The 15,712-nt window shown below is 37.5% G+C and overlaps 1 protein-coding gene across 1 annotated transcript in view; it reads left to right on the plus strand.

Annotated features, from left to right (window-relative positions):
• Positions 1 to 3,627: 3,627 nt before the first annotated feature.
• The window catches only part of IFT57 (intraflagellar transport 57), a 60,137-nt gene continuing 48,052 nt past the window's right edge, over positions 3,628 to 15,712 (plus strand). The window contains exons 1-4 of the mRNA XM_079705165.1: positions 3,628 to 3,848; positions 6,380 to 6,542; positions 7,371 to 7,489; positions 11,385 to 11,475. Coding sequence (XP_079561291.1) covers positions 3,643 to 3,848; positions 6,380 to 6,542; positions 7,371 to 7,489; positions 11,385 to 11,475 — 579 coding nt within the window. The 5' untranslated portion in view covers positions 3,628 to 3,642. The remainder of the gene's footprint in view (positions 3,849 to 6,379; positions 6,543 to 7,370; positions 7,490 to 11,384; positions 11,476 to 15,712) is intronic.

Raw genomic sequence — 15,712 nt, forward strand, 5'->3', positions numbered from 1 at the left:
ATTTATGTGCTGGAATTCAGAGATGTAATTTTGTTTCCATATGGATAACCCATAGCATCAACAGCATTTTTGAAGAGTTCATCTTTCTCCACTAGTTGGTAACACCAACTTTGTCATATACTGAGTTTCCATGTAAACTCTTACCTGTTTCCAGGCTATTTTCTATTTATTCCTGTGATGCCATTATTTTAAGTTATACTTTTATTAGGGAACTTATTACTTGATATGATTCCTTTCTCTTGCTTCTTTAAATTTACTCTTACATGAATTCAGTGTAGGCCCCCTTGGAATTTTACTTGAAATTGTACTGAGTTTACGGATTAGGTAAAGATAACTGACTTTTCTCGTTGATGAATATTGTATCCCTATTTGGATTTTCCATGACTTTAACAATTTCTCAGTAATCATAATGATAGACTTATTCCTGGGTGCTATATATGATTTGTTTATGAGGTTTTTGGTTTTTACATAATTTTTCTTTAGTTTGGATCTTATATATGGCAAACTTGCTGAACTGTCTTAATAGCTTGTCTGTAGATTCTCTTGGATTTTTCACTTAATCATATTACCTGCAACAGTTTTTTCTTCTGCAATACTTACTAATTTTTTTGTCTCGTTGTACTGGCTCTAATCTCTAGCACACTTTTGAAGAGTGGATGTCTTCACTTTGTTCTTGACTTTAAAAGGCTTTGCCTCTAATGCTTCACATTTAAACATTTTTTTCTTTCTAGATTTGTGGCCAATACTTTCTATCAGGTTAAGGAAATTTTATTCAGTTAGTGGTTTTCTAAGTTTTTAACATGCCAAATAGGTGGTACTAGACCATTTATAACACAAAGCAGCTTTGTTCTTTAAGTCTGCCCAGTCTTCCTGGAGGACTTCTTATATTAGGAGATGCAGCTGGAAAGCCTTCCTCCATCTTTGAACGTGCCTCCTTTTCACCCCAGCCTTGCTCAGCATCTTTCAGGGAAATCTATTTAGCTTAAATCACTTTTGATTGGGATGCTCTTTAGTTTTCAGAGATTAACCCATTCACAGAAATATCTTAAGGGCCTTAAAAGCTACCTCCTATCATTTCACAATAGTTTGCAAGAGATAAAAGAGTTAGAAGCCCGGCTATCAATTGTGGTCAACACATAGAGCCAGGGATAAATCTTTAAGATTCTTGAAAGTATACACATGCCTCAACATTCCATTCTCTTCAAGCTCTTATTTAACTCCTTAGTCAACCAGTGAGCAAGTCCTGCCAAAATACTAACACAACTGTACCCCAAAACTCCTGGGTGGCTGAGGAAGCTGGAAGAGGATTTGAGTGTGTACTCTCACACACGTGAAGGAAACTACCTCCATCAGGCAAAAGACCTCTTGAAGTGTTAAACTGTTATGGGTAAACAAAAATTCAGCAAAAATAATCCCTAGGTCTTATGAAAATAAAATGACATTTCAGTGTTCTTTCCCATCTTTTCTTTCTGTGAGAAAATATGCAGTGTTGAACAGTTGGTTTTTCCTTTCATTTTTTTCTGTGCCAGTTACTGGGGGACAGTTTATATTTTAATTTCATCTTTTCTTCTTCACACAATTAAAGGGGAAAATAATTATTCGTACTGGTTTCAAGCCAGGCTGCATCAGTATTGTACCTGGGAAGGAAGTAGGTAGGTTCTGGGAAAGGTTTTTTCTTCCCCCAATCAAAATACATATGTTGTGGGAGGATTTCTCATCAGCCAAAAAACAATGTTTGACTATTTCATTCTGAGTGTTATATATAACTTTCTGAAAATGTCAGAATATCTTATGTAGGCAGCCTGATTTCAAGTGAACATCTCCTTGGTATAATCAATTTACCTGTAAAGTCTGACACTGTTCTGAGAGTCATCTAAAAAGCCACAGGTGACTTGTTGATTAATCAAGGACCTCAAAGCATATAACTGAGCTTACACTTTTTTTCTTCTAATCCTAAAAAGCTATGCATCTATCTTGTTCTCTGAAAGTTATACAGACATACCACAGTACCCTTTACCCACAAGTATGGTGGTTGCTGTTGGTATGTATGGGGGAGAAACACTGTTCTAAGGAGGCAAAGAAAAACAACAATTCAGCAGTGGTGCGGAATCAAATCCAAATTTCCCACTCGTTTTTATTAAAAGCAGCTGTTAATGACCTGCAGTAGGCAAACGATGGCATTTATCTAAAAAAATGTTCAGTGGTCTTCCCCTTTGGGTTATTTTCTACATAAATCAGTCATTTTATATATTCCTTTTCCTTGGTAAATAGAAAAAGGTATTTGCCTTTCTGGTTTTTCACTTTGATCCTTTATTGGTATCAAAAGCAAGTTAGGTCTAGACTGATATTAAAATAAGAAGTGCTCTTCTGCCCATTTTTCTAACAAAAAGATACTACAAATAAATTTTAAATTTCAGTTCTGTCAAAAAATGGGCCTCTTCTATGTTCTCTAGTAGCAGATACAGGAGAACAGAGATCAAAAATCACATAAATACAAACATACATTCAACCTCTTGCCATACGTTTTCTTCTCCCAGGAAACCTCTAGCATCCACCACTTACCTCATTTTTTATGTAGCTGGCAGGAGGAAATCTGCCTGATACACAAACTCTTTTTGACAACTGTAAAGCTGTGGTCAATTATGCCGTTTCTTGTATTTTCCAGGTCAACAGCTGCGCAGTACAGTAGTTAACACTCTGTCTTTAGCCACAGTTTAAGAGTTATAGCGCAGGGAAATTCCTTTCAAGATTATCTCCTTTATTTTGTTGATTTTTAACAAGGAACCCCCAAACTTTATACTACGTGTAATGGGCTTGAAACAGATTAAGCAGCAGGATGTGAGTTTAGAGTTCTTATTTCTGAGGTAGAACAAATCCTTCCTCATGCCTCCTTTCTGCTTATCCTCAGCCTTTCTTCTTCCCCACCCCCTCCCAACCAACAACTTTTCCCAGCCCTGGAGTAACAGCGGAGAATTACAATACTTCAAATCTTACAATATATTGTTAAACACAGCATTCCCGAATGAGAGAAAGATTAATGAAAATTCTCGTTGGAAAGCTCCTGAGGTAAGGGGAAACCTTTGATATCGACTGTCTTTACAACTGTGAAAAACTTTCAGTTTTGAAAAGAAAAGTAAAAAACATACCAGCAGGCTAGCGTAGCCTTCAATACTGCACGTCTCCCTTTACTCTTTTTAACTGCTACCAGCTGACTCACACTCCGACTCAGGGGCCCTTGGCAACCAACGGCCCAAGCCCCCTAAAGCCTGCTAAGGACCACCAGGAGCGCACAGCAGAAACGCCCACGGACCCTCCTCGGTGTTTAAATTGCAGCGGGAGGAAGCGTGGCCTAACGTGAGTAGGAGAACGCCACGCCCCCACGGCGCGGAGCTGTCTCACAGCCACCATCTCCCTAGAGGCGGGGAAGGGGCGGGGCCACACGTGACGTCATCCAGGGAGCCCGCCCTGGTTGGAGGGAATTTAGAAGAGACTAGGTGGGAAGGAGGCGGAGTCTAGTTTCCCTGGTGATGGGTTGCCCGGCGGTCGCCTGGTAACCGGCCGCGGAGGTCCTGGCTGTGCCAGCGCAGGCCGCGGAGGTCTGTGGGCCGGAGCTGACGCTGGACTCTTTCTGTCTGTTCCGCGATGGCAGCGGCAGCGGTCACGCCGTCGGGTTTAGAGGATGGGGTGTCTCGGTCCCGCGGCGAAGGGGCAGGGGATGTGGTCGTGGAACGGGGCCCCGGCGCGGCCTACCACATGTTCGTGGTGATGGAGGACCTGGTGGAGAAGCTGAAGTTGCTCCGCTATGAGGAGGATCTCCTCCGGAAAAACAACCTGAAGCCCCCGTCCAGGTGGGTGCCCTCGTCCCCCGAGCGCCTGGATACCGGCTGGGCTCTGGGGAGATGCCTTCCTCCGGCCTTCGGGGGAAAGCCAAGCGCGAGTTAGCGAGCACTTGCCTCCGTCTTCCTACGCAGGAAAGGGCACTTCACCCCAAACTTGGCGACGGAGGGCCGGACTACTCACGGAGCTTAGACTAAGTATTTTTGTAGGGAGAGTAAAGTTTTGGAACTACAGATAGGATTGGAAGACAGCTTGCCTAGAGCACACACGCAGCTCCATAAAACACATTTTTTTTCGGATTATAAACGTAATAAAACAACCTCATAGAAAACTCAGAAAACACAAGAAAATGTGTAAAAATAGTACTGCAGTCACTCATAATCTCATCCCGAAAGATGAATGCCATTATCAATTTAGATCTATCTCTAGTTTTTGTTTTCCTCCTTGAGAGCCTGTCCCTGCAACTTGTAACTGTGGGTACCTAGACCTTGCTGAGCACTTTGTATGCAGTTAATAAACTTGTTCACTAATTGCTATGGTTAAAAAGACTTCTGCCTTTGCAGTAACAGTATTCTCGGAAACTGAGAAGTGAAAAAGACAAATGAAGTGACAATTATTGGAATTGTCTCTCTCTCATAGAACCCAAAGGCCTGCCCTGTTCTGGTGGGGAATAAGTCCATCATCCTGAAGCCACTGGCATTAGTTACTGAGGATAGTGGATAGCCAGCACTTTCTCTCCCAGTCAGTGTAGCTTAGTGATAGCCTCATAAATAAGTTTTATAGCTTTCCTTCACATTAGTACTTACTTAATTTTTTGTGTTTATTTTAGATCAAGAATTTGTAGTACTTTCTCTTAAAGGCTACAGCTAGTCTCAAATAATTTCCCTTGACAGTTTGGATCTCATTTCTTGCTCTCTTCCAATAACCCACATTAGAAGATATGTAGGCTTCATGTAAACTGCCCATATTGCTAAGCCAGTCCATAATCGGAGAAAAGTTAGAGGAAGAATCATTGTTGCTTGATTCATGATAGAAATTGTAGGATTGGAAGTTATTACTTAAATGAATAGGATAATATAAACAACCAACATCTTCTATGTTAATAAAAATGTGTTTTTTTTCTCCAAGTATATTTTTCAAACTAAAAGAAAGGCCTTAAGGTTCTATTGATATAATCCTATACTATTTCCTCAGGAGTTCAGCAGGGTACTTTGAGTCATGGATTTGCATGGAAATATCCTAGTTTAATGGTTCTCAAAGTGCAGTCAACAGACCAGCAGAATCAGTATCACCTGGGAACTTATTAGAAGTGCAGTCCCACAGGCCCTTTCCCTGGTCTAGTGTATCAGAAATCCTAGGGGTGGGGCCCAGAAGTCTGTGTTTTAACAAGCCTTCCAGGTGATTCTGATGCCTGCTAAAGTTTGAGAACCACTGTCCTAGGTCTACAGTATTTATCAGTATCCATTCCTCTGTCTTGGAGTTGTTATCAGCTGATACGGAAAAGATGAGTTGTTAGTAGTGGGTGAACATACCTACCTGGAAGGACTTCATGGCCTTTTTTTCTTCCCAGATTTCTGTTATCTTTCAGAACATTTGCACTTACCCTGCAGGAAAAAGTTTTGGAAACAGGAAGGAGTAGACTGCTGATTCTTATGAAAAATAGTTATAATATCTATAAATCCAAATGTAAACACAATAGTGATAGCTACACATAAAAGCAAAGTGAGATCTTTGATCAAACTGACAAATGCTGTGCTAGCAGGTTTTATTCCTGATATGTTTAGGCACAAATCATGTTGACCCTCATAGGGCTATTTTTAGTAGGCTGGGGATTTAACCTAAAGTCCACAAATGTTTGTTAGACTGGGGATGTGATACAAACGCAGTGGTTCTTACTCCTGGCTGCACCTTAGAACCACCTAGGAAGCTTTTGAAACATGCCCATACTGGGGCTTCACTCCCACAAGTTCTGATTTAATCTGTGAGGGAAGAAGCAATTTTTAGTAAGGTGTCAATAGTTTGACAAGCTCCTCAAGTGATTCAGTATGCAGCCAAGATGAGAACAACTGTTTAACCTAGAGGATAGGTTAGAATCAGTAAGCAAAGATAACAGTGACATTGAAAAAAATGTAAAAATGCATAGTGAATAATCATTAAGGTCTTTTTTTAAACTCTGAGCATCTCTTAATTCCAAATGACCATTTTCTGTAAGTACTCTCTTATTCATTATTCCTGACACATAAATGATTTTGGCCAAAGTTCTACATGCTAGGTTTTTTAACATGACCTGCACTTTCTGGATGTAAAGTCTTTGATCGAATATTTTGTGTCCAGTAGTAATTGCCCTTATCCTGTTGATTAAAAACTTTAATGTGGGTGTTGTGGTTTACTAGAAACTTCAAAGAGTGAATTATCAATGTGTTTTGTTGTTAAAGCCATTTGGAAAAAAAATCCTTTGGCAATTTTGGATTTAGCTCCTTTAGCTACTATGGACTTGTTTGAAATATTTCATATTCTACCCTCCCCCCTTCTTTTGAAACAGACACTATTTTGCACTGCCTACCAATCCTGGGGAACAGTTCTACATGTTTTGCACTCTTGCTGCTTGGTTGATTAATAAAGCAGGACACCCCTTTGAGCAGCCTCAAGAATATGATGACCCTAATGCAACAATCTCTAACATATTATCTGAACTTCGATCATTCGTAAGTGTAAACAACTCTCTTCTTTCTGCATGTTCTCAAGTTAGGACATTTTTAATATTGGTAATACAGCCACATAAATGCTAGCCTTTTAGAAGAATTCTCTTTGAATATCTATATATACACACATGCATATATATGTGTATATATGTATATATATATCTAGATTTATTTTTCAGGTAAAATAGTCTCAGAATGGTTGATATTATAACATTAATGCCACTTCTAAACATGTTTAATGTGCACACATTATAGCCCAAAGTAATAATATTTTTCTTAATCTTGATATGTCTCTGAGATAAATTTATGGATACTTAGTTCTCCTTCTAAAAAATGACTAAAAACTAGGAAGTTGGAACACTGTATTTTGAAAGGGAACTTTGATTTAATAGACCATGATAGCAGTTGTACTTTTCTGACTTTTCCTGGGGACAAGCAGTAAGAATTTTTGGCACACATGTTATTGATTTTTGACAAGTGAATCACTTCATCCTTCGCATGGTTGTTTAATGATATGATACCAACCTAGTGGTTATACTGAATTTTCACCCTAACAAGATCGGTGATTTGTTCTGCTGTCATGAGGTTATTGCCTTTTAATTTGATACTTTTGACAGTAAAACATCTTCATTTTCCTTTAATATTTCTGTACCAATGGATTAAAAAAAAGACTAAAGAGGTGGATTTCTAAGAAGCAATGTAATTAGTTATTTTAAATCATATTTGAAGAATAGAGAAGTGATACATTTATTCAACAGTACTTTGCTTAAAATATTTTGACATTTGCAATATAAATAACAAGTTATACCCAGTTTATCTTTTGTATTTCAGGGGAGAACTGCAGATTTTCCTCCTTTAAAATTAAAATCGGGTTGTGGAGCGCATGTATGCTATGTTCTTGACTGTTTAGCCGAAGAAGCATTAAAATATATTGGTTTCACTTGGAAAAGGTAAAAATTACCCAACCTGGCAACAGTAATTTTATGTGCGTAGCTTTTTGTTCTAAGGGTTCAGAGCTATTTAATTGAACTGATAGGAAGTATTTCTTCTTGACTGTTCTAAACTGAAAATGCCACACTTAATTAGAAAAGTTAGTATAGACAAAATTGGAATATCTGGTATCTTCAAAACCAGTTCTGATATTGTGTCCCTTCCCAGTTCAGATATATAATCATTAAGGATTTAACTGTAACTGCATATCCTGGTCAATTTAGGAAATTTTTAAAAAGTTTCTTTGCATATATTTATTTATACAACCAAAGATAGTATATACATGGGGGTAAATGATAGCTACAGATTTAAGGAAAAAATGGAAATTAATATAGTATTTTAAGTGGGATTTTCTCCTTTGTTTATAGTGACTGGGCAAGAATAATACTGAAGAAGCCACCTGACACTCTGTTAGACATTGTTCATTGCTTCTTTCTCTGACCTGTGATGTGTTTATATTTCTATTGTTGTATCTATACTATGGTATTAAAGTCATTTGTTTACAGGTCTGACTTTCTTGCTAGAAATTATGAAATCTTTGTATGTACTCTATGGCAGTTAACATAGCATTTGATATATCATAGATGCTCAATAAATGTTGACCACATGGATAAAGGAATAAAATATTAAGAAACTGTCAATTTGTATAGGTTATAATTAGAAAATATATAAATTTGGTCCTTTGGAGATTGGAATTATTGATAGGTTAGAGACTGTGGAAGACATTATTCAGGTAAAAACGTGAGCAAGCAGTGAATTTGGATTAGAACTAACTTCTTGGAAAGTTGTATATAGTGTTTGTATATTTTAATGTATATTCAGTTACATTCTCTCAGGAAAGTTATCTACTCTCTATTAATGAATACTTTTAAAAACTTACTTGACTTAGGTTATCATCAGGTTGAACCATATGAAATTACCAATATTCATCTATTTTTGAACTAAAAAAAAGTGGTAATTTCATACGCTCCAACCTGAACAGTACCACTTAGTGCAGTGTGAAGAATGAGTACATAATCTACATTACTTCTTTATTAGATTCCATGAAAAGTTATGAGATATCCTGCATTTGGCATTTTTTTAAATTATTAAATCTATTGCCTAATGAATTCTAAATTCACCAGTTATTATTGGTATCTTAACCACTAAGATAACCAATTGGTATCTTTCCCCCCATGTATATACGGTCCCTATAAATTATACAAACCACAATGTGTGGCCAAGAATAAGATATGCTAAGAAACAAAGTACCAAATTAAATAGATAATTTGGTACTTCCTTTGTTTCTTAGCATATCTTATTCTTGGCCATGGATTGTGATTTATATAATTTATAGGGACCGTATATACATGGGGGGAAAGCAGGGGGAAACATTGAAAATAGGGATTAGAGAATATATCAACTATGTGATATGTAAGTGACGTAGAAGTTACGTGTTTATAGATGCTTATTTTATGTACCTAAATATGCTAAAACAAACCCTAGAAAATGTAGAAATCCTAGGAAAGCATTGCCTTTAAGATATTATCTAGTTCTAACTAGTTAAAAAAAAAAGGAAATTATTCTTTAAGAAGATTGATTTGGTTTGTAGTACTTTACTTCCTTAATATTAAATGTCGGTTTTTGTATTTTGTTAACCTGAGGTATGGATTTTTAAAATAACTTTCCAGAAATAAATGCAAATACTTTTTTTTTAAGATTTATTTTTTTAATTTTATTTATTTTTGCTTCATTGGGTCTTAGTTGCGGCACACGGGATCTTCATTGAGGCATGCAGGATCTTTCTTTGTGGCATGCAGGCTTCTCTCTAGTTGTGGTGTGTGGATTTTTTCTCTTCACTAGTTGTGGCGCATAGGTTCCAGGGCACGTGGGCTCTGTAGTTGTGGCACACAGGGTCCAGAGCACGTGAGCTCTAGTTTCCGGCCCACGGGCTCTAGTTAAGGCACGCGAGCTCAGCAGCTGTGGCACGCGGGCTTAGTTGCCCTGTGGCATTTGGGATCTTAGTTCCCTGACCAGGGATAGAATCCCCATCCCCTGCATTGGAAGGCGGATTCTTTACCACTGGACCACCAGGGAAGTCCCCAAATACTTTTGAGTATTTTCAGTATGGGAAATATGTGTCATTAGTCTTGATGGAGAAAAGAGTGTTCAATACTTAGTGTTAGGACCACTCTTTAGATTTTGGAAATAAGAACAAAGCTGGAGTCCTTCTTATTACCTGTACCAAAATAAATTTCAGGACTTCCCTGGTGGTGCAGTGGTTAAGAATCTGCCTGCCAGTGCAGGGGACACAGGTTTGAGCCCTGGTCCAGGAAGATCCCACATGCCACGGAACAACTAAGCCCATGTGCCACAACTACTGAGCCTGCGCTCTACAGCCCGCAAGCCACAACTACTGAAGCCCACACGCCTAGAGCCTGTGCTCTGCAATAAGAGAAGCCACTGCAATGAGAAGTCTGCACACTGCAACAAAGAGTAGCCCCCGCTTGCCACAACTAGAGAAAGCCCATGCGCAGCAATGAAGACCCAATGCAGCCAAAAATAAATGAATAAATAAATACATTAAAATTTTTTTAAATAAATTTCAGATTGATCAAAGACGTAAATGTGAAAAATGAAACTATAGGAGTGCTGAAAGACCAAACGGATATGGGATGTGTCATGTGATGGAAAAGCCTTATGTATATGATGTTAAAGCTAGGACCCATGCAAGAAAATGTTGCTAAATCTATGTAATAAGAATTGTAACAGTCCTGAATAGCTAAGGGTATAAGAAATAAATAAGAAAAATATTCTTAACACAGTTAGGCAAAGCATTAAATTTCTTAATATACATACACAAGGGCAGAGGGCATAAATATGCATTTCACTGAAAAACACACATAACCAATTGAAACATGAAGAGGTATTCAACCGCTCTCATGTGAAAGAAATGCAGTTAAAACAAGAGTGAGGTTTTTTCACTTAGATGATTGGCAAAGATTAAAGTTTGTTTACCATATTGGCAGATGTTTATCATATTGGCGAATGTATGGAAACAGAGTCCCTGTTCTTGCGAGTGTAAATTAGGGTAACGTTTTGGAAGCTAGTTTTAATGATATCGAGCAAAACAATAAAATGTACAAAGTTGTCGACCCAGCCCTTATACTTGTACAAATTTATTTTAAATGATATACATAAACGATAAATGTATAAGGATTATCTTTTCAGTATTGTCTAGTAAAGAAACTAGAAACAACGTCAATTTTCAGCCAGAGATTGCTAGTCATATGACTTATGGTTCAGTGGAATACAGTGCAGGTATGTTGGGGGTGGTGGGGGGAAGTTGTACACTTGACCTTTGAACGATGCAGAGCTTAAGGCTGTGGAAAATCCATATATAACTTGTAGTAGGCCTTCCTTATAAGCCGTCCCTCCAAATCCATAGTTCTGCATCTGCAGATTCAATCTACCACAAAACGTGTAGCAGTGTAGTATTTACTATTGAAAAAAATCTCTGTGTAAATAGATCCATGCAATTCAAACCCATGTTGTTCAAGAGTCAACTGTATATGTACTTAAGTGTGGTATATTAGTAAGTAAATTAAGAAAGTAGGTTGGCTAACAGTATGCATGGTATCATCCCATTTATGTACTTGATTCTTCAAATTTGGAGGTAAACATTTTTGCTTCTTTACATAGAAGGTTTCAGGAAGGATACGTGAAACATTTAACAGTGATTCTGGAAAAGGGGGCAGGTGAAAAAGGACCAGAACTGGTGTAGCGGGGGGATCCTTAATATTCACATTATGCCTTTTGCTCTGCTGACATGTTTTGTTTTTTACTCTCATCTCATGTTAAGCTTTATTATTTTAGACCAACATACCCAGTGGAAGAATTAGAAGAAGAAACTGTTGCAGAAGATGATGCAGAATTAACATTAAATAAAGTGGATGAAGAATTTGTGGTATGTGTGTTGCTGAACTTTTTGTTCATTTTCACCATTGGATTCATTTCCCTTAATTCTCCTAGACTTCCATTTCTGGAATATATTTTATTTCATTGTTTCTAGAGAAGAAAAGCTTTTGAATAGAGTGCCAAGTATCAGTTGTTTAGACCTTTAGTTAAGTTAAGGCTCATGTTCTGTAATGATTGAAGTCTGAATTTTAGCAGAGGTTCTTCAAATGTAGACACGGAGTAGTAGACCACTAGTTATATGGGTTAACATTTTATTAACAACCATTCATGATCTTAAATAGGCCATAAATAATAAAGAATTTAGAAGAGAGCAATAGAATTTAGGATTAATACATTCTGCTTCATAAGAATACCATTCATTTCTCAGGAACTCCTTTATGCTTCTAAAATTAGGATGAAGACCACCTTGCAGGAACTTAAAAAATACTTATACATACCAACATTATTTAAATTGTTTGGCAGCCTCTGGGCCTATCCACATACTTAACGTTTCTATCCATAGTGTGAAATTAAATGTTCACGTCTCTACAGCAGCAGACTAGACTAGGAAAATGGTGGAGAAAAAGAGCTTTTCCTCAGAACCAGATACGGATTGACCCTGATGTTTTAGGAATTGTACATATGATTTGAAATTAAAATGGCAGGGAAAAAAACTTTGTAGTGTATTTTACTGTCATAAACCAATTAAAATTTTCAGGTGATTTTTTGAATCCACAGAAAGTATATTCTGTATTTCAGCTTAAAGTAATTTATTAAGGTACTATATGCTGCAAAGATATTAATCACTGCATTATTTTATAGTGAATGATGAAAATAACCATTAAATAAATTAGACTATATCAGATAGTAGAATATCATATAGCCATTAAAAATTGTTTACAAAGAAGGGCTTCCCTGGTGGTGCAGTGGTTGAGAGCCCACCTGCTGATGCAGGGGACACGGGTTCGTGCCGCGGTCCGGGAAGATCCCACATGCCGCAGAGCGGCTGGGCCCGTGAGCCATGGCCGCTGAGCCTGCGCGTCTGGAGCCTGTGCTCCGCAACGGGAGAAGCCACAACAGTGAGAGGCCCGCGTACCGCAAAAAAAAAAAAAAAAAAATTGTTTACAAAGAAATGTTACTGACATGAGGATGACAACTTATACTATATGCATAAACTCAGCTATATAAAATATGCAGAAAAAGAAAAATATTAATATATTAACATTAGTTATATATGGGTAGAGGGATTATGGATGATTATTTTCTCTTCTATACATCTTTATATCTTCAAAGTTTTTAACGTATATTATTAGCAGTAGAAATATTTTAAACCATATGTATTAAAAAGATGACTGCTATTTATAGAAGGAAAAAGACCACTATAAAACTAATCAATTTAAAAGGTATCTTTCTTAATGTGATAAATTTTTAAAGTTAAGGTAAAAATGTAGTCATTCATGTGTACTGAGCATCTGTTATGTAGCAGGCACTGGGCAAGAACCTGATGGTGCTGGATGTACAAAAACTCTGAGACAGGAAGGAGCTTAGCATGACCAAGGAACTGAGAGAAAACCACAGTGGCCGGATCTCCTAAGTGAGCGGGAGGGTGGCTTAAGATTAACTGGGAAGATAGAACAGGTCCAGATCATTTTGGGCGTTTTAAGTTTAGGCTTTATACTTTGTGTAATAGATCTTTCCATTCAGGCTCAGAAAATTTTAAGTCTACACATAGTCCCAGTTGTTCATCTCACTTATTTTACTCAGGTATCTTCCTCATCTTGTCTTCTTAGTTACTGTTTATTAGTTATTAGTAAATAGCTTATCTACAGATACCTGGTCCTAGTGCATCAATATTTAGCTTCAAAGACCTATAACTCAAAACTGCTACTCAGGCGGAAAAAAGGAAGAAAACCTACTAATCAGAAGGAAAACTCTATAAGGGCAGAAAATAATTTTGCACATTTTTTGTATCTCCAGTTTATTATGCAGTGCCTGGTGCATAGTAGGTGTTCATTAAATATTTGACCAAAAATCACCTGTCAGCATATTGCTTGTAACATTTAGAAATTATAGCTTTTTTTTTTTCTGAGAACCATTTAAAGTTCAAAGCAGCATTATTGTTTGTGTAAATCAGAGAAACAAACTAGAAAGCAGCCTCTTCACACATTTCTTGCCAATTGTGAAGTAGAGACCTTCTACTGTCATAAGATCAAGCTGAAGGCCTTCCTCAGGGGGTTGCCTCTGAGGCTGTCATGTCTCTTGAATTTTTTTCTTTCCTTTCTTCCTTATTGTCATTATATTATCCTAAGGAGCCCTCTCTTACCTCTCCCATTCCTCTTGCTAAGGAGAGCTGGATCAGTGCCAAAAAGCTTTTGGCTGGTGGGATAGTACTTCATTTTGTTGCCAGTTTGTGGGGTAGCTCAAGGATGGTAAAGATCATTTCTGACAGAGTAAAGTTAGTCTATAATCAACAAGGAACTCGAAACCTTCAGTTTTAGACTGGCCAAATAAAGATAGGACACATTGGAAAGAAAGAAAGTGAGAGAGAGAGAGGGAAGGAGGGAGAGAGAGAGGCAGAGAGGAAGGGAGGGAGGATTGGGATCACGACACAGAATATTTTCAAAGAATATTCTCACAGGATGTTCTCACAGTATATAATCATATCCTTAGTAATTGGCAATAAAATAATTAAGAGGATACATATTAGGCAAAGAAATGACAGGAAATTGTTGAGTGCCTTCTAAATTACTGAGATTAAAAATCCTCTTAATTTATTTTAAAACTATTTTTGAGTCTGTTTATATTCAAATTCCTTTCAAATGCTTTCTTAATAATATTTGGTAACTTAAATCCTTTTTCTAGTACCTACTGTTAAAGCTTTTTGCCTATGAGTGTTCAGGCCACCACAATTCAACAAGTATTTATTGATCACCTATGTAAATAGTACCGATTAGGTTATTATAAAAACATTATAAACTTGTCTCTTCTCCCATGGGCACTAAGTCACTGGCATTTCAATCATTTGCTCTGGTTAAGTAGACCATCATTAGTGCAAACACAGGATAGACTGAGCTGTTTCTCAAAGGTGTGGCTCTGCATATGTGCTTAAGATTTAACATGTAAACAGATCAGTTTTGTCTACACCTCTATGCCCCACTGCCCCCATCCCCAAAAATATGAACGTTAGTTGAGTGTATGGAATCTGCATTTATATTGTTTCATGTTTTACTAAAATCTTTCCAGTTTCCCAAAGATTAGCGGAGTTCCCCTATCTTATTTTAGTGGCCCTACTCCCAGAGATTCTACTTTCTGAGTAGCTCTGGGATGGAGCCTTACATTTTCACAAGCTCCCAGGTGATGCTGATGCTGATGCTGCCTGTCTAAGAACCAGATTTTGAGAACCACTGTCTTACATACTTCTTTTTTTAATTTCTTTTATTAATTTTTACTGGAGTATAGTTGCTTTACAATGTTGTGTTTCTTGCTGTACAGCAAAGTGAATCCGTCATACATATACATATATCCACTCTTCTTTAGATTTCCTTCCCATTTAGGTCACCACAGAGCACTGAGTAGAGTTCCCTGTGCTATACAGTAGGTTCTCATTAGTTATCCATTTTATACATAGCAGTGTATATATGTCAGTCCCAATCTCCCAATTCATCCCACCCCTCCTAACCCCCTTGGTAACCATACGTTTGTTCTCTACGTCTGTGACTCTATTTCTGCTTTGCAAATAAGTTCATCTCTACCATTTTTCTAGATTCCACATATAAGCGATATCATACGATATTTGTTTTTCTCTTTCTGACTCACTTCACTCTGTCTGACACTCTCTAGGTCCATCCATGCCTCTACAAATGACCCAATTTCGTTCCTTTTTATGGCTGAGTAATGTTCCATTGTATATATGTACCACATCTTCTTTATCCATTCCTCTGATGACTGACATTTAGGTTGCTTCCATGTCTTGGCTATTGTAAATAATGCTGCAATGAACATTGGGGTGTGTGCACCCTTTCGAATTAAGGTTTTCTCCAGATATATGCCTAGGAGTGGGATTCTGGGTCATATGGAGGCTCTAGTTTTAGCTTTTTAAGGAACCACCATACTGTTCTCCATAGTAGCTGCACCAATTTACATTCCAACCAACAGTGTAGGAGGGTTCCCTTTTCTCCACACTCTCTCCCGCATTTATTGTTTGTAGATTTTTTGATGATGTCCATTCTGACCAGTGTGAGGTTATA

This window comes from Hyperoodon ampullatus (assembly GCF_949752795.1).
Source record: "Hyperoodon ampullatus genome assembly, chromosome: 5".
NCBI classification, from domain to species: domain Eukaryota; kingdom Metazoa; phylum Chordata; class Mammalia; order Artiodactyla; family Ziphiidae; genus Hyperoodon; species Hyperoodon ampullatus.